This window comes from Dendrobates tinctorius, unplaced genomic scaffold (genome assembly GCF_039654945.1).
Source record: "Dendrobates tinctorius isolate UK_male_01 unplaced genomic scaffold, ASM3965494v1 ptg000157l, whole genome shotgun sequence".
NCBI lineage: Eukaryota > Metazoa > Chordata > Amphibia > Anura > Dendrobatidae > Dendrobates > Dendrobates tinctorius.
In genome coordinates, this window is record NW_027361824.1 from 15,822,609 (window position 1) to 15,841,057 (window position 18,449).

The 18,449-nt window shown below is 50.5% G+C and overlaps 1 protein-coding gene across 3 annotated transcripts in view; it reads left to right on the top strand.

Annotated features, from left to right (window-relative positions):
• Positions 1 to 508: 508 nt before the first annotated feature.
• The window catches only part of EMSY (EMSY transcriptional repressor, BRCA2 interacting), a 41,441-nt gene continuing 23,500 nt past the window's right edge, over positions 509 to 18,449 (top strand). Inside the window, exons 1-15 of one of the 3 annotated variants that reach the window (XM_073548613.1) lie at positions 509 to 769; positions 2,560 to 2,659; positions 2,873 to 2,947; positions 3,362 to 3,537; positions 3,658 to 3,810; positions 4,371 to 4,627; positions 7,339 to 7,615; positions 9,174 to 9,425; positions 11,401 to 11,550; positions 11,901 to 12,071; positions 12,945 to 13,081; positions 13,587 to 13,760; positions 15,012 to 15,219; positions 15,568 to 15,732; positions 17,037 to 17,189. In XM_073548613.1, coding sequence (XP_073404714.1) covers positions 700 to 769; positions 2,560 to 2,659; positions 2,873 to 2,947; positions 3,362 to 3,537; positions 3,658 to 3,810; positions 4,371 to 4,627; positions 7,339 to 7,615; positions 9,174 to 9,425; positions 11,401 to 11,550; positions 11,901 to 12,071; positions 12,945 to 13,081; positions 13,587 to 13,760; positions 15,012 to 15,219; positions 15,568 to 15,732; positions 17,037 to 17,189 — 2,518 coding nt within the window. In that variant the 5' untranslated portion in view covers positions 509 to 699. The remainder of the gene's footprint in view (positions 770 to 2,559; positions 2,660 to 2,872; positions 2,948 to 3,361; positions 3,538 to 3,657; positions 3,811 to 4,370; positions 4,628 to 7,338; positions 7,616 to 9,173; positions 9,426 to 11,400; positions 11,551 to 11,900; positions 12,072 to 12,944; positions 13,082 to 13,586; positions 13,761 to 15,011; positions 15,220 to 15,567; positions 15,733 to 17,036; positions 17,190 to 18,449) is intronic. The other 2 variants (XM_073548614.1, XM_073548615.1) reach the window with 2 other exon arrangements.

Consider the following 18,449-nt stretch of genomic DNA (forward strand, 5'->3'; position numbering starts at 1 on the left):
TTTGGGGTCCGTTTTCTCCTGATACCCTTGTGAAAATAAAAAAAAAATAATAATAATTGGGGTTTTTGTCAAATTTCTAACATTTTCACAAATACACACAAGTCATATCTAAGAAATGTTACCACTCTCATGAAGTGCAATATGTCACGAGAAAACAATGTCAGAATCACCGGGATCCATGGAAGCTTCCAGAGTTATGACCTCATAAAGGGACAGTGGTCAGAATTGTGACATTTGGCCTGGTCACTAAGGGGTTAAGGTCATCACTCTTTGTTTCCCTACATTGTTTACTATTCAGTCCTCCAAAGCTGGCAAAACTCGCCAGGTGGCGCTGTTCTCATTCTGCTGTTTGTCCCCTCACAGCCGCCGTAGGAAGCTTATCCGGCGCCGATTTCTCCTTTGTTTATGATACGATTACGTCATCGGCGAAATCAGCCAATCAGATACGAAGACTACAATTCCCGGCGTTCTCCGCGCATGCGCAATGTCACCGGCGCGCCATCTTGACAGCGGGAGCCGCAGTCAAACCCACCGGATCTGTGCTGGCCGGAGCGCTCCGTGTGCCTTGTATTATACAGCTGGAGGAAAGGCCGCGGTGACAGGACTCAGCAGGAGGCCTTCACTGCGTGTGAGGCGCTGCAGGGAGTGATGCCTTCCAGTGTTCTCCCCGGCAGGGCTCTGTGACTGCAGGAGGACAGCATGCCAGTGGTGTGGCCCACTCTCCTGGACTTCAGCCGAGATGAATGTAAAAGGATCCTCCGGAAACTCGGTACATTTTCCTCTCGTTTGTGCCGTTATTTCTCGCTGTTTATCACTGCGCATGCGCGGCTTGGTTTTTTGTGTGTGTATTGTATAGGCCACGCCCCCTTGTGACGTCAGTGCTCAGCCTGTGATTGTAAACATTTCGTCTGCAGTGCGGACGCTGCTCCAGCAGAGGGCGCGCGTGTGCAGCCTCACAGCCAGGGCTGATACATTGGTGCCTCCTGTCTGCTGCTGCTCGCTGTTATCAGCCGCAGTGGATTGCAATCAATTTGTCTTCACCCCTTGTTTTTTTTTTACACTCATTTTTTTTTTAATGGTTGCTGGAATTTGCTTTGTGTCTCATAATTTTTATGAAGGGGAAGGGAAGTATAGGGACAAGTAATAGTCCTCTATGCATGGAGTATATGGAGAAAAATATGTGCCCCCTGCACATCACGCCTACAGAATCTTGTCTGACCTCCCATCCTGCATCCATAGACGTTAATATGGAGTCGCCCCTCTGCAGCCATCAGGGTCTGACCGCTCTTCCGGATGATGTTGGGGGGGAGGCCAGGCTCACAGTCTCCATTGTAGATTTAGGATGCGTTTGGGGTCCGGGCTCTGTGCGGCCATTCATGTTCTCCCTTCCATGTCTTTATGGAGCTTTTGCACTGGACACAGTCATGGGGGACAGAAAAGGGTCTTCCGCCCCCTGATAGCCCATAGCATTATCCTCCTCCACCATCTGTACAGGGGGCACAATGCAGTCAGGGGGTAACGTCCTCCTGAATTCACCAAACCCAGATCCTCCATCAGACGCAGATAGAGAAGTGCGATCCGTCACTGCACAGAACACGTATCCTCCAGAGTCCAGAGGTGGCGGCTTTACACCACTCCATCCGACTCTCAGCATTGTGCTTGGTGATGTACGGCTGCATGCAGCTGCTCAGCCCTGAAGCTCCCGGCGGGGGCGCAGTGTTTGTGCTGATACCAGAGGAGGTCTGGACCCTGCAGTTATGGGGACAGCAGAGTGGTGGTGACTTTTCTGCCCTCTGCTCCTCAGCACTCGGCCCCTGCTCTGTAACATTACGGGGTCTCCACTTTGTGGCTGAGTTTCTGCGGCTCCTTCCACTTCTCAGTAATATCACTCACAGGTGATGGGGAAGATTCAGGAGGAATAAATGTCATGGACGGACTTGTTACCCCGGTGGATCCTATTCCAGGACTGCGCTGGTATCAGGAGCTCTGCACCGTCCGCTGCTCTGTCACATGGTAGTAAAGGCAGACGGCATGGCGGGGGTCCAGATGTTGTACACCAGGGGTGAGGGGTCGGAGGTTATACACCGCGGTGCAAGGGGCCGGATTGTATACATCAGGGTCAATGGGGAGGGAGCGGGACTGAATGTGAAACCAGGATTCAATCAGCATCCATTCCTTGTCCTAGGCGGTCGCCATGTTCTGGGATTGTGAGCGCCTGGTCTGTACGCAGCTCCTAATATATCTGATAATCCATGGCTCTGCGCTCGCCTGCAGCGTCTCTTCTTGTCCACCATTATTTCACCCGTTGTCCCTTTATCAGCTGATTGTAGTGATCGTCAGTGAGGGATGGGACAGTGCAGAGACCAGAGCTGAAATCTCCCAGCACTCTCTGCTTCTATTCAGCGTCAAATCCTGGAGATTCTGGGAAACACTTTCTCTTCGGCGCTGATGAGCAGCATTGTAAATGCTGCTCTGGAGTGACATGTGAGCACAACCTCTGTGACGCGATCCTCATATTCTCCTGTTGATGGTTTTTTGCGTTTCTCCTTTTGCCGTCAGAGCTGGAGGCCTATGCGGGTGTTATCAGTGCCCTCCGTGCACAGGGTGACCTCAGTAAGGAGAAGAAGGACCTTCTTGGAGAACTTTCCAAAGTGTTGAGGTGAGTGACTCGTCCTCTATTGCTGCCCGTAGCCGTTTCTTCCTCTGTACGGAGGGCCGGAGCAATGTTTCCATCCTTGTAAAGTGCTGCCCCCTGGTGGAAGCAAGACGTCACAATGCGATTTTACAAAAAGAGAACAAACCTTAAGGAGTCGTCCTGACTTTAAATACCACTTTCCTTGACCATTAAATGAACCATCTTATTTATCTGCAGCATTTCCACTGAGCGGCATCGGGCGGAGGTCCGCCGAGCGGTGAACGATGAGCGCCTCACTACCATCGCTCACAAGTGAGTAGGCTTTCACCTTGCTCTTCCCCTCATGGTCCGCTCACACACCGTTGACTGGTTGAGGTGTGGTTTCAGGTGGTTCGTCATCCGGTCCAGAAAGCAGAGTTGGGGGTAATCACTGGGGGTTACTGCCTTCATTATACTCCAGAGCAGCATTCAGTATTCTGCCTGGTTTTGATGGAAACAGACAGCATGCTTGTCAAAAGACATGTACATCCTGACAGCTGCGCACCAGCGGCAGCTCTGAAGCTTGCAGAATTGTGAATGCAGCTCTGGAGAACTCCGCTTTTTTGGGCATATCAGACTCATACACAGATTTCTTTGTGTCCTCCGTAGGGGGCGCTCTTCTCTAGCAGGTGGTCTTCTGAACGGATGTATCTTAATCACTTTTGTCTCTTATTGTTCCTTCTTCAGTATGTCCGGTCCGAACAGTTCTTCCGAGTGGTCGATCGAAGGACGGAGGTTAATCCCGCTCATGCCTCGCCTGGTCCCACAGACTGCGTTCACGGCTGCCGCCAACGCCATCGCCAACTCCGCAGGACAACACAACTCTTCTCTGCCTGACCCGGCCGAGACTGGGAACAAGGAAGGTGGGTGGATTTGGGGGGGCTCCCTCTCTAGCTGTGATACCCCTGTAGTTGTACATCGTGGTGTGGCACCATATGTCGCTCCCCGGTTTTGAATCCTGACCTTCCTGTCGTTTTATCTAGTGGTCGTCTGCTACTCCTACACGAGTACAACGTCTACCCCGACATCCACACCGGTCCCCAGTGGGAGCGTCGCCACCGTGAAGTCGCCCCGACCCGCTAGTCCTGCGTCCAATGTGGTCGTTCTGCCCAGCGGCAGCACCGTCTACGTAAAAAGTGAGAGACCTCGACTTCATTTTAGTTCTGTAACTTTATGGGGAAGCCTGCTTCTTCCTTCTCCACACTGCATCGCTGCTGTATGTGTAGCTGCAGTACCAGGCACGGCCTGTGGACAAGAGTGGAGCTGTTTGTAGAAGAAAGTAGCAGTGTTTTGTACAACCCTGTTTGTTGGGTTGTTTTGATCATAACTTATCCTGACTTATTGCCTAGCCTCTGGTTAGGTGATGATTACTGGATTATTAGTGGGGGGTCTGGCCACTGAGAACCTTAATGGACCCCGCACTGATCTAACAATTGCCTAATCAGTCACCTCTTGTAATTGCTAGATCAATGAGAGGATGGGGGTCCGACCTCAGAGAGGCCCACCCATCAGCAGACCCCTTTTCATCTATATAAGTGCAGTGGCTGCTGCTCCATTCAAAGCCTGAGACTGATGAAGCCCTGCACATGTGCTGAACCCCCAGACTGGTGTTTTTGAGGGTCCCAGCAGTCAGACCCCACCAATCACCTATAATTGCTACACCATTGCATTGCATCCTTCCTGAATCTCTCAACAGGCGTCAACTGTTCGGACGACGACGAGAAGCCACGCAAGCGACGGCGAACCAACTCCAGCAGCTCCTCGCCGGTGGTCCTAAAAGATGTTCCCAAACCTTCAACGCCGGTCTCAAAAACCATCACCGTGCCGGTCACCGGCAGCCCGAAAATGAGCATCATGCAGAGCATCGCTAACTCCTTACCTCCTCACATGTCCCCGGTTAAAATCACATTCTCCAAACCTGCCACGCAGACCACAAACACGTCCACGCAGAAGGTGAGTGTTGCCCACCGCATCGGTCCTTTCCACAAAATGCCTTGTAGTGCATACTAAGCGCAGTTTCTTAGGGGCATGAATTGACCAGACACTTTGTTTTTGTGTTTGTTTTTTTTCTGGCTTAAAAGACAACCTAAAGATATGCAAAAAGAAAGACTCTTGATGAATTTCTCCCAAAAATGCAATTGCATGTATTACCACACTGTACCAGGAGAGGGCAGCGGTGAGACGTGAACCCTGAGACCTGAAGTCAGGCCAGGGGTCCACATTAGATGCCCATTGGCCGACTGCCTGATGGATGCAGGGGCCTCGCCTGATGTCTGGAGAGGGAACCATCTTGCAGTTCTGTGGATCTTATTGGGCAAAGTTTAGCGATTTTATTTATTTTTTTTTTATTTTATTTTTTTCTCCTTCTAATTTAGAAATTTTCATTCACCCCTTGGCATCATGTATGACGCTCGTACTGCATGGGCTGCATAAAAATGAAAAAAAAACCCAATCAGCTAAAACCAATTTTTATCCATGTTTTTATTTGTAAATTGCTCTGAAATATAATATATATATATATATATATATATATATATATATATTAATATATATATATATATATATATAGACCAAAAGTTTGGACACACCTCATTCAAAGAGTTTTCTTTATTTTCATGACTATGAAAATTGTAGATTCGCTCTGAAGGCATCAAAACTATGAAATAACACTTGTGGAATTATATAATTAAAGTGTGAAACAACTGAAAATAGGTCTTACATTCTAGGTTCTTCAAAGTAGCCACCTTTTGCTTTGATTACTGCTTTGCACACTCTTGGCATTCTCTTGATGAGCTTCAAGAGGTAGTCACCGGAAATGGTCTTCCAACATTGTTGAAGGAGTTCTCAGAGATGCTTAGCGCTTGTTGGCCCTTTTGCCTTCACTCTGCGGTCCAGCTCACCCCAAACCCATCTCGATTGGGTTCAGGTCTTGTGACTGTGGAGGCCAGGTCATCTGGCGTAGCACCCCATCACTCTCCTTCTTGGTCAAGTAGCCCTTACACAGCCTGGAGGTGTGTTTGGGGTCATTGTCCTGTAGAAAAATAAATGATGGTCCAACTAAACACAAACCGGACGGAATAGCATGCCGCTGCAAGATGCTGTGGTAGGCCGGTTTCACATTTGCGCTTCAGGGCGCAGCGACGGCCTGCGCACGGCCACAGCTAAGCCCCGCCCCCTGCCGCGCCTCCACCGGTAGCTCCGCCTCCGGGCGCATGATGCTGCATGCGTCCCCTATCTTTATCACTGAGGTAGCAGGCCGTGCGCAGTATGCGTTTGGCGGCGCCTGCGTCCTTTTGACGGTGTGCGACCAGCGCCAAACGCAACTTGTTGCAATTTGGTTGCGCTCGGCGCACCGTCAAAAGGACGCAGGCGCCGCCAAACGCATACTGCGCACGGCCTGCGTCCTCAGTGATAAAGATAGGGGACGCATGCAGCGTCATGCGCCCGGAGGCGAAGCTACCGGTGGAGGCGGGGCTTAGCGGCGGCCGTGCGCAGGCCGTCGCTGCGCCCTGAAGCGCAAATGTGAAACCGGCCGTAGCCATGCTGGTTCAGTATGCCTTCAATTTTGAATAAATCCCCAACAGTGTCACCAGAAAAGCACCTCCACACCATCTCACCTCCTCCTCCATGCTTCACGGTGGGAACCAGGCATGTAGAGTCCATCCGTTCACCTTTTCTGTGTCGCACAAAGACATGGTGGTTGGAACCAAAGATCTCAAATTTGGACTCATCAGACCAAAGCACAGATTTCCACTGGTCTAATGTCCATTCCTTGTGTTCTCTAGCCCAAACAAGTCTCTTCTGCTTGTTGCCTGTCCTTAGTAGTGGTTTCCTAGCAGCTATTTTACCATGAAGGCCTGCTGGACAAAGTCTCCTCTTAACAGTTGTTGTAGAGATGTGTCTGCTGCTAGAACTCTGTGTGGCATTGACCTGGTCTCTAATCTGAGCTGCCGTTAACCTGCGATTTCTGAGGCTGGTGACTCGGATGAACTTATCCTCCGCAGCAGAGGTGACTCTTGGTCTTCCTTTTCTGGGCCGGTCCTCATGTGAGCCAGTTTCTTTGTAGTGCTTGATGGTTTTTGCCACTGCACTTGGGGACACTTTCAAAGTTTTCCCAATTTTTCGGACTGACTAACCTTAATTTCTTAAAGTAATGAAGGCCACTTGTTTTTCTTTACTCAGCTGCTTTTTTCTTGCCATAATACAAATTCTAACAGTCTATTCAGTAGGACTCTCAGCTGTGTATCCACCAGACTTCTGCACAACAACTGATGGTCCCAACCCCATTGATAAGGCAAGAAATCCCACTTACTAAACCTGACAGGGCACACCTGTGAAGTGCAGCGTTATGGCTCTTGAATGGAAAAAGGCCACGTTTCCAAGGGGTTAAGTCTGTGTGCTGTTACGTGGCAGTGAATAGAATAAAGGCTAAGACCCTCCCTGACTAGGACCTCAAAATTGTCCAGTAACGGATCAGACCGACACATTGTAGGAAACGATCAGCCCTTGTGACAGATGGTTCTTCTGCGGTGGATACAATTGTAACGAACCTTCAGCAGTGAGATGTATGATTTCTCTTTATGCAATAAGGAAAGGCGCTGACAGCGAGCAGAGATGTTGGCGCTTCTTGCTCTTCTGACCGTTCTTCTTTCCCTCCATGACAGGTGATCATCGTTACAACCTCCCCCAGCTCCACGTTTGTCCCGAACATTTTATCCAAGTCTCACAACTACGCGGCGGTCACAAAACTGGTCCCCACCTCCGTCATCACCTCCACCACGCAGAAGCCGGCGGTGGTGGCCACCGCGGCCCATTTCTCGGCTCTCACCAGCACCACCAGCAGCAGCGGTGGCACCTCCACAGCGGCGTCCACAGGAAGCATCGCCGTCACCACCGTGGTGTCTTCAACCCCATCCCTCGTCATGTCCACCATGGCGCAAGGTACGAGGCACCGTTACCTCTGCTCCTAGATGTGACCGTCCACCCCGACCGGCTGTCGTTCTCTGCTGACTCGCTTAGAAATGCGTCCTTCTAGGAGCTGACGTCTCGCCTACATAATTATAGTGACATGCTAAGATTTGGTTCCCTGCAGCCGCCACTAGGGGGCGCTGGCTGCAGACGGGTTATTGCTATGTCTCGCCTGGTGGGGTGGATCCTGGAAGCCCCCAGTCTAGATGAGGCTAATAGGTGGAAGCAGAGGGGAGGCTGTAGTGACTGAACGGCAATGGAAATGTGACCTCAGAGGCCCAGCAAAGTGAGACAGATGACGCAGAGTCAAGTGAACAGCACAGCAGAGAAGACTCGGTGGTGTAGCAGGGCGGAATATGTCAAGAGTTCTGAGTAGCACTGAACGGCAATGTAGCAAAATGGAGTAGGTCTGGAGACTCGCTGTGTTGATATAGCAGGGATGAGCAGGTCTTGAGTAGTACTGTCCAGTAATGTAGCAGAGCTGAGTACGTTACAAGACCTCACTGTAGAGATGTAGCGAAGTTGGGCAGGTCAGAAGATGGCAATGTAGCAGAGTTGAGTAGATCAGGAGGCCTCACTGTAGTGATGCAGACGAGCTTAGTAGGATAGGAGACTTCACTGTAGCAACATAGCAGAGCTGGGTAGGTCAGGAGACTTCACTGTAGGGATGTAGCGTAACTGAGTAGGTCTGGAGGCCTTAATGTTTTGATATAGTTAAGCTTAGTGAGATAGGGGACTTCACTGTAGCAACATAGCAGAGCTGCATAGGTCGGGAGACTTCACTGTAGCGATTTAGTAGAGATGGGTAGGTCAGGAGACTTCACGGTAGTGATATAGCAAAACTGATTAGGTCGGGAGACCTTACTGTAGTGATGTAGCAGGTATGGGTAGGTCAGGAGACCTCACTAGTGAAGTAGCAGAGCTTAGTAGGGTAGTAGACTTCACTTTAGGGATGTATCAGAACTGGGAAGGTCAGGAGACATCACTGAAGAGATGTAGCAGAGCTTAGTAGGGTAGGAGACTTGACTGTAGTGATGTAGCAGAGCTGCGTAGGTCAGGAGACTTCATTGTAGCAATGTACAGTGCCCAAAGATTCAGCAGAGTTGAGTAGATCTGGGGGGTCACTAGCAATGGAGCAGAATACAGCGATGTAGTAGAACTTGTTAGGTCAGGTGGTTCACAGTAGATGGGTAGCAGCCGGATATGTCGGGGGGGCGGGGGGCGAGCACTGCAACCAGGACCCCAAGTGACCTTGATATAATATTGTGCAGAAATCTCCGGAGCGCCCTCTAGTGTTGACTGCTGAGGATCAGAAATGTATCGAATAACTGTCTCTGCAGGCATTCGGTGCTCGGCAGACATAGTAACACTGGGAGAGTTACTTGTAGAGAAGGACCTGAGTTACTTGTAGATCGCAGAATTATTAGAGTTCGTTATCAGCAGCTTGTAAGGCCGGCGGGATATTGTCCTGTATCTAAACTGGCGGACATGGACGCAATACGACCACTGACATGTTACCTTTATGGATCAGGTGTCTCAACGTCCACAGTAAAAGCCGCGTCCAACAGACTTCCCTCCCCAAAGAGCCTGATAGCGGCTCCCGGCCAAATCCTTGCACAGTTTCCCAAGCAATACCAGCAGTCGCCAAAACACCAGATCCATCAGATATCACAGCAGGCTCCTCCGCTGGCACAGCCATCCGCCTTGTCCCACCCGGCTCCATCCTCACAGCAGCAGATGCCCCCGGGGCTCAAACCCACTATACAGATTAAGCAGGAGTCCGGTGAGTACTAATTCATCTTGTGCTACATGGAAACTTCCTCGGTCAGCAAAAACATGTGGTGTAAAATAGTACATGATAAAGGAGGGGAGAGGAAGGGGATGGAGCTGCAGCCAACTGGTGGGAGGGATTCGGCTACATTACGGTGGATGTAACTACAGCAAATAGGGGAGAAGCAGAGTAGTGGGGGGGTACAGCTGCAGTAAATGGGAGGGGAGAAGAGGGGGATTGAACTGCATTAAAATGGGGTGAGGAGGAGGATTAAATTGCAGTAAATTGGGGGAGAAGAGGGGGATGAAACGAGTTCATGATAGGGGAGAAGAGGGGGATGAAACGTGTCCATGGTAGGGGAGAAGAAGGGGATGAAACGAGTACATGGGTGGGGAGAAGAGGGGGATGAAACGTGTACATGGTAGGGGAGAAGAGGGGGATGAAACGTGTACATGGTAGGGGAGAAGAGGAGGATGAAACGAGTACATGGTAGGGGAGAAGAGGGGGATGAAACTTGTACATGGTAGGGGAGAAGAGGAGGATGAAACGTGTACATGGTAGGGGAGAAGAGGAGGATGAAACGTGTACATGGTAGGGGAGAAGAGGGGGATGAAACGTGTACATGGTAGGGGAGAAGAGGGGGATGAAACGTGTACATGGTAGGGGGGGAAGAGGGGGATGAAACGTGTACATGGTAGGGGAGAAGAGGGGGATGAAACGTGTACATGGTAGTGGAGAAGAGGGGGATGAAACGTGTACATGGTAGTGGAGAAGAGGGGGATGAAACGTGTACATGGTAGGGGAGAAGAGGGGGATGAAACGTGTACATGGTAGGGGAGAAGAGGGGGATGAAACGTGTACATGGTAGGGGGGGGAAGAGGGGGATGAAACGTGTACATGGTAGGGGGGGGAAGAGGGGGATGAAACGTGTACATGGTAGGGGGGGGAAGAGGGGGATGAAACGTGTACATGGTAGGGGAGAAGAGGGGGATGAAACGTGTACATGGTAGGGGAGAAGAGGGGGATGAAACGTGTACATGGTAGGGGAGAAGAGGGGGATGAAACGTGTACATGGTAGGGGAGAAGAGGGGGATGAAACGTGTACATGGTAGGGGAGAAGAGGGGGATGAAACGTGTACATGGAAGGGGAGAAGAGGGGGATGAAACGTGTACATGGTAGGGGAGAAGAGGAGGATGAAACGTGTACATGGTAGGGGAGAAGAGGAGGATGAAACGTGTACATGGTAGGGGAGAAGAGGGGGATGAAACGTGTACATGGTAGGGGAGAAGAGGGGGATGAAACGAGTACATGGTAGGGGAGAAGAGGGGGATGAAACGAGTACATGGTAGGGGAGAAGAGGGGGATGAAACGAGTACATGGTAGGGGAGAAGAGGGCGATGAAACGAGTAAATGGTAGGGGGATAGAGGGGGATGAACGAGTACATGAGTGGGGAGAAGAAGGGGATGGAACGTGTACATGGGAGGGGAGAAGAGGGGGATGAAACCAGTACATGGTAGGGGAGAAGAGGGGGATGAAGCGAGTAAATGGTAGGGGGATGAAATGAGTAAATGGGGGGGAAGAGGGGGATGAAACGAGTACATGAGTGGGGGGAAGAGGGGGATGAAACGAGTACATGGGAGGGGGAAGAGGGGGATGAAACGAGTACATGGGAGGGGAGAAGATGGGGATGAAATGAGTACATGGGAGGGGAGAAGAGGGGGATGAAACCAGTACATGGTAGGGGAGAAGAGGGGGATGAAACCAGTACATGGTAGGGGGGGGAAAAGGGGAATGAAACGAGTAAATGGTGGGGGGGGAAGGGGGGGATGAAACGTGTTCATGGGAGGGGAGAAGAGAGGGATGAAATTGCAGTATATTGGCGTTTCAGCAAAAGGAAGGATCTTATCTCCGGGCTCTGTACCAGTGATGGCCGCCTACTCAACAGACATTTTTAATTTTACTTTTCTTTTTTTATTCTTCTTTAGGTGTCAAAATAATCACACAACAAGTCCAGCCCAGTAAGATCCTCCCTAAACCAATGTCTGCCTCGCTGCCGAACAGCAGCAACACCCCGATCATGGTGGTCAGCAGCAATGGGGCGATAATGACCACCAAGCTGGTCACCACCCCCAGCGGTAAGTGTCCACTTCTCCTTTGCAGAGGTCATGATAATTAGGACACCCCCAGGTCTGGTAAAGTCTGGCCCTGAATGGATCACGGGAGGGCTACACGAGATAACTGTCCTGGGACACCATGGCGTGTGTGTGAGATCTGGAGTGTGACTCCCCGGAGCAGGTTTATGATGAGTTTGAGCACCTGTGAGCTCGTGATAGAAGCCGGAATTTGGCTTATTAGACCGCTCTCGCACTAAGCTGCGTGTACATATGTTGGGAGCCCACCAGGTGTGGTCTTGCACAAGGAGCGGCTGATAGATCCCCTAGAACTGGAAATGCTGCACTCTACTCTGTATACCTTCTATCTGCAGGGACACAGGCCACATACACGCGTCCGGCTGTCAGCTCAGCTCTCGGGGCTCGTATGGCGGCTACGCCAGGTGCCACGTATGTGAAGACCACCAGTGGAAGTATTATCACCGTGGTGCCAAAGTCGCTGGCTACACTGGGAGGGAAGATCATCAGCAGCAACATTGTATCTGGTGAGTATTGGGAGTGAGTGTGTCTGTCTGTTTTTTGCTCGCTTGTGTGGAGGAGGGTGCGCGCCGGGTCTCAGGTATGTGCAAGGAAAGGAGAGGGCTCGTGTATGTGTGCAGGGGGAGGAGCGGGCTCGTGTAGGTCCATGAGGGGGCTAAGGGGAGGGGGGCTCGTGTAGGTCCGCGGGGGGTGGGGGGCTCGTGTTGGTCCGCAGAGGAGGGGGTGCTCGTGTTGGTCAGGGGAGGGAGAGGGGCTTGTGTTAGTCCGCGGGGGGAGGGGAGGAGGGGTGCTCGTGTTGGTCCAGGGAGGGAGAGGGGCTCGTGTTGGTCCGCGGGGGAGGGGAGGGAGGGGGGCTCGTGTTGGTCTGCGGGGGAGAGGAGGGAGAGGGGCTCGTGTTGGTCTGTGGGGGAGGGAGGGGGGCTCGTGTAGGTCCGCGGGGGAGGGGAGGGGAGGGGGGCTCGTGTTGGTCTGCGGGGGAGAGGAGGGAGAGGGGCTCGTGTTGGTCTGCGGGGGAGAGGAGGGGGGCTCGTGTTGGTCTGCGGGGGAGAGGAGGGGGGCTCGTGTTGGTCTGCGGGGGAGGGAGGGGGGGCACGTGTTGGTCTGCGGGGGAGGGAGGGGGGGGCACGTGTTGGTCTGCGGGGGAGGGAGGGGGGGGCACGTGTTGGTCTGCGGGGGCAGACAGTTTGTTACAACCGTAATCCATTAGGGTAAACATATCAGTGGCACAAACCTTTGCTCCGGTCAGTTTTGTGGGGTCCCTGTAAATCCTCTGCATCCCCATTATAAAGTGTCAGTGATGGGATCCTCGCCTGATCTAGTAATATAATACATAGCCAGGCGACTCACATGTGGTAACCTGTCACTTTTTTTTCTTACAGGTACAACCACAAAGATCACCACCATCCCTATGACTTCTAAACCGAATGTCATCGTGGTGCAAAAAACAACCGGCAAAGGCACAACCATACAAGGGATCCCGGGGAAAAACGTGGTGACAACGCTGCTGAATGCAGGGGTAAGTGCACTGGGGTCTTGTGGTCACGGCTTCCAGATGGAGCAGAGGATTTATCTTGCATCGGGGGTCTCGTTGTCACTGCTTCCAGATGGAGCAGAGGATTTATCTTGCATCGGGGGTCTCGTTGTCACTGCTTCCAGATGGAGCAGAGGATTTATCTTGCATCAGGGGTCTCGTCACTGCCTCCAGAATGGAGCAGAGGGTATATTTTGCACCGGGGTGTCATGCTCACTGTTTCCAGATGGAGCAGATGGTTGATCTGAGGGCAGAGAGGATTGTGCTCCTCTGTTCAATGCTAACACATTGTTGCAAAATCTCAGCTGTGCAAACAGGACAAGGCCTGGACAATTTTACAAAATTTATCATTTGCCAAAATGATCTTAAGTGTCCTACAGCAGATGAAAAATTGGGGAAAGTGGTTCCGCTCTCTGCTTGTCGTCATCACCAAAGCAAAGGAAGAAAGCAAGTGCCGTACATAATGGAAACGATTGTTTTACTGTTCTAGGGTGAAAAAGCTCTCCAGGCCATGCCAGCGGGCACAAAGCCGGCAATCATTACCGCCACCCGGCCCATCACCAAGATGATCGTCACACAGCCCAAGGGCATCAGCTCGGCCGTGCAGCCAACAACCAAGATCATCCCCACCAAAATAGTGTACGGGCAGCAGGGGAAAACCCAGGTACAGAGCTGCTCATCATCTGCTCCTTCTCACATGTATGGTAAAAGTCCCTACAATCATTAAATCTGATCTGGAGTTATATTCTATATTATACCCCAGAGCTGCACTCACTATTCTGCTGGTGCAGTCACTGTGTGCATACATTACATTACTGATCCTGAGTTACATCCTGTATTATACTCCAGAGCTGCACTCACTATTCTGCTGGTGCAGTCACTGTGTACATACATTACATTACTGATCCTGAGTTACATCCTGTATTATACTCCAGAGCTGCACTCACTATTCTGCTGGTGCAGTCACTGTGTGCATACATTACATTACTGATCCTGAGTTACATCCTGTATTATACTCCAGAGCTGCACTCACTATTCTGCTGGTGCAGTCACTGTGTGCATGCATTACATTACTGATCCTGAGTTACCTCCTGTATTATACCCCAGAGCTGCACTCACTATTCTGCTGGTGCAGTCACTGTGTACATACATTACATTACTGATCCTGAGTTACATCCTCTATTATACTCCAGAGCTGCACTCACTATTCTGCTGGTGCAGTCACTGTGTACATACATTACATTACTGATCCTGAGTTACATCCTCTATTATACTCCAGAGCTGCACTCACTATTCTGCTGGTGCAGTCACTGTGTACATACATTACATTACTGATCCTGAGTTACATCCTCTATTATACTCCAGAGCTGCACTCACTATTCTGCTGGTGCAGTCACTGTGTACATACATTACATTACTGAGCCTGAGTTACATCCTGTATTATACTCCAGAGCTGCACTCACTGTTCTGCTGGTGCAGTCACTGTGTACATACATTACATTACTGATCCTGAGTTACATCCTGTATTCTACCCCAGAGCTGCACTCACTATTCTGCTGGTGCAATCACTGTGTACATACATTACATTACTGATCCTGAGTTACCTCCTGTATTATCCTCCAGAGCTGCACTCACTATTCTGCTGGTGCAGTCACTGTGTACATACATTACATTACTGATCCTGAGTTACATCCTGTATTATACCCCAGAGCTGCACTCACTATTCTGCTGGTGCAGTCACTGTGTACATACATTACATTACTGAGCCTGAGTTACATCCTGTATTATGCTCCAGAGCTGCACTCACTTATGAAGTGAATAGAGCTGAGGTGTTGTTACCACGCACTTTCTATGGATGAGTGTGGAGGAAGCAGCCATGTCTTTGGCTGAAGATTGTGTTTCCTTCCTTTTTTAGGTCCTTATAAAGCCAAAGCCGGTGACGTTTCAGGCCACGGTGATGAGTGAACAGACCCGACAACTGGTTACGGAAACCCTGCAGCAGGCGTCTCGGGTGGTGGAGACCTCGAGTGCCACCATCCAAGAAGTGAAAGAAGACACTGAGAGCAGCTCGTCCTCGACTGAGTCCTCCCAAAGCTCCCAAGGTGCCGTTGTCTACATGTCAAGTTAAGCCAAGAAACAAAGCACGCTTTCAACATTCTCCCCCCTAAATCCTCCTTGAAGGGGGATTCTAGACGATTCTCTACCCTTAATTAAGTGGCTGAAGACTTGAGTAATCTTTAAAAAAAGAAAACCCACAGGTCCGGCTTCATAAATCTGCTGATTGGCTCCGATCAGTGGGCAGAGCGTAGGTTTTCCCTGCAGTGGCCACTTGAGGAAATTTGGGGTATTACACACCAGATCTAATCATGGATAAATCCCCCACTGTCACCATTATGGAGGGGTTTCTTTTGCCCTTAGATCATCTGTTTTGGGTTGATTGACAATTATTCCATTTTTCTTGGCCCCTTCAGATTCCCAGCCGGTGGTCCATGTCATTGCATCTCGGGGTCAAGACTGGTCAGAGCATGAACTAGCGATGGACACCACCCCCACAATCATCTACCAAGACCTCGTCGGGGAGTCCCAGTCTGCAACGTCCACCATCAAGGCCCTGATGGAGCTGCAGCAAACAAGTGGTGAGTGCTGAGCGGCGACATAAAGCTCGTCAGTCATTATAACATGTAATGGTCTGCTGCTCATAGACTTCACTCAAATCCAGAGCTGCATTCCGAGTTCTGCTGTTTGGATTGGACAGTGCTGCACAGACACTTGGCTAGCGTTTGCTGGTTTCTGAGCTAGCACTCCTTTCCTATCTCCTGCTGATTCAGTTTCTGTAGGGAGCGGTAGACGCAGGCAGTTATACAGTAGATATTAAGAATTTAAAGGGGTTGTCCGTAATATATATAACTTACTGCTATGCTTCAATCATCCCAGATATGCCCTCTGTCACCGGACAGCTCCGCATTCTATTTGTGTTTCCTGTGTTTCCACGTTATCAGAACTTTATGTGAAGGGGGCTGGCTGCTTGTAAATTCTAATATTGAAGCCAGCCCCCTTCTCTGTGAAGGGGGATGAGTGATCATTTTATTAGTGGAGTCTCATAGAAGGGGGCTTACTTAGCTAATGAAAGAAGCCAGCTCCCCTTCTGTGTGTGATGGGGCTGTTTGGCTGATCATTCATATATCTAAGCCTGCCTCCATCTGTGTGTGATCGACCTGAGTAGCTGCTCATTCATATAGCTAAGCCTGCAGACTTCTGTGTGTGTGATGGGACAGAGCCAGCCCCCTTCTGTGTGTGATCGACCTGAGTAGCTGCTCATTCATATAGCTAAGCCAGCCTCCTTCTGTGTGTGATGGGGCTGAGTGACTGCTCTTTCATATAGGTAAGCCAGCCCCCTTCTGTGTGTGATGGGCCTGATTAGCTGCTCATTCGTATAGCTAAGCCAGCCCCCTTCTGTGTGTGATGGGCCTGAATGACTTCTCATTCATATAGCTAAGCCAGCCCCCTTCTGTGTGTGATGGGGCTGAGTGGCTGCTCATTCATATAGCTAAGCTAGCCCCCTTCATACACTGCTTTGATGATGACAGTATTCTTGGAGGTTGTGCTGCCCAATCTCAGAGTTGAAGACTGAGGCAGTTGGATGCAGCTCTGGATGTGACTGGAGTGTAATGCTCAGGCACTCCTCCTCCTCTTCTTCTTCATGTCAGTTTTCACCCTCCTGGGATTGGGGGGCATCCGTACCCCCCAGTTGTGGAGCTGCTGTCCACAGATCTGCATGTCACTACTTCCATACATTTCTCATCGTAGTTTACAATCGGGCTGTCGTTATCAGTCCTGTACATTCCTCTTTGTACATACAAGCCCCCCGCGATCCTCAGGGACCCCCCCAGCTGTTCCTAGGGCCGGCCATTCTGTTCATCATTGCCCTTTTATTCTTCAGTGAAGGAGAAGGTGGAGTATAAGCCCCGACAGGCGACTATTGACCTCAGTCAGATGGCCGTTCCCATCCAGCTGGCCCCAGATAAGCATCAGGCCGGAGCTGCTTCCATCGCTGTGGTGGAGTCAGAATTGGTGGCAGAATACATTTCAACAGGTAGGGGGCGCAAGCAGATATGTTACCATCCTGTAATAAAGCGACCGCTCCTATGACCACTGATGTGATTGTCAGGGGTAGTAGCCACATCTAGCTGCCACTACAACCCCCAGCATGGCCCGACCTTTAGATATGACCGCAATACAGTCCTTATACTTTACTCATAGGTCACTACAACCCCCAGCATGGCCCGACCTCTAGATATGACCGCAATACAGTCCTTATACTTTACTCATAGGTCACTACAACCCCCAGCATGGCCCGACCTCTAGATATGACCGCAATACAATCCTTATACTTTACTCATAGGTCACTACAACCCCCAGCATGGCCCGACCTCTAGATATGACCGCAATACAGTCCTTATACTTTACTCATAGGTCACTACAATCCCCAGCATGGCCCGACCTCTGGATATGACCGCAATACAGTCCTTATACTTTACTCATAGGTCACTACAACCCCCAGCATGGCCCGACCTCTAGATATGACCACAATACAATCCTTATACTTTACTCATAGGACACTACAACCCCCAGCATGGCCCGACCTCTGGATATGACCGCAATACAATCCTTATACTTTACTCATAGGACACTACAACCCCCAGCATGGCCCGACCTCTAGATATGACCGCAATACAATCCTTATACTTTACTCATAGGACACTACAACCCCCAGCATGGCCCGACCTCTGGATATGACCGCAATACAGTCCTTATACTTTACTCATAGGACACTACAACCCCCAGCATGGCCCGACCTCTAGATATGACCGCAATACAATCCTTATACTTTACTCATAGGTCACTACAATCCCCAGCATGGCCCGACCTCTAGATATGACCGCAATACAGTCCTTATACTTTACTCATAGGTCACTACAACCCCCAGCATGGCCCGACCTCTAGATATGACCGCAATACAATCCTTATACTTTACTCATAGGTCACTACAACCCCCAGCATGGTCCGACCTCTAGATATGACCGCAATACAGTCCTTATACTTTACTCATAGGTCACTACAATCCCCAGCATGGCCCGACCTCTAGATATGACCGCAATACAGTCCTTATACTTTACTCATAGGTCACTACAATCCCCAGCATGGCCCGACCTCTGGATATGACCGCAATACAGTCCTTATACTTTACTCATAGGTCACTACAACCCCCAGCATGGCCCGACCTCTAGATATGACCGCAATACAGTCCTTATACTTTACTCATAGGTCACTACAACCCCCAGCATGGCCCGAC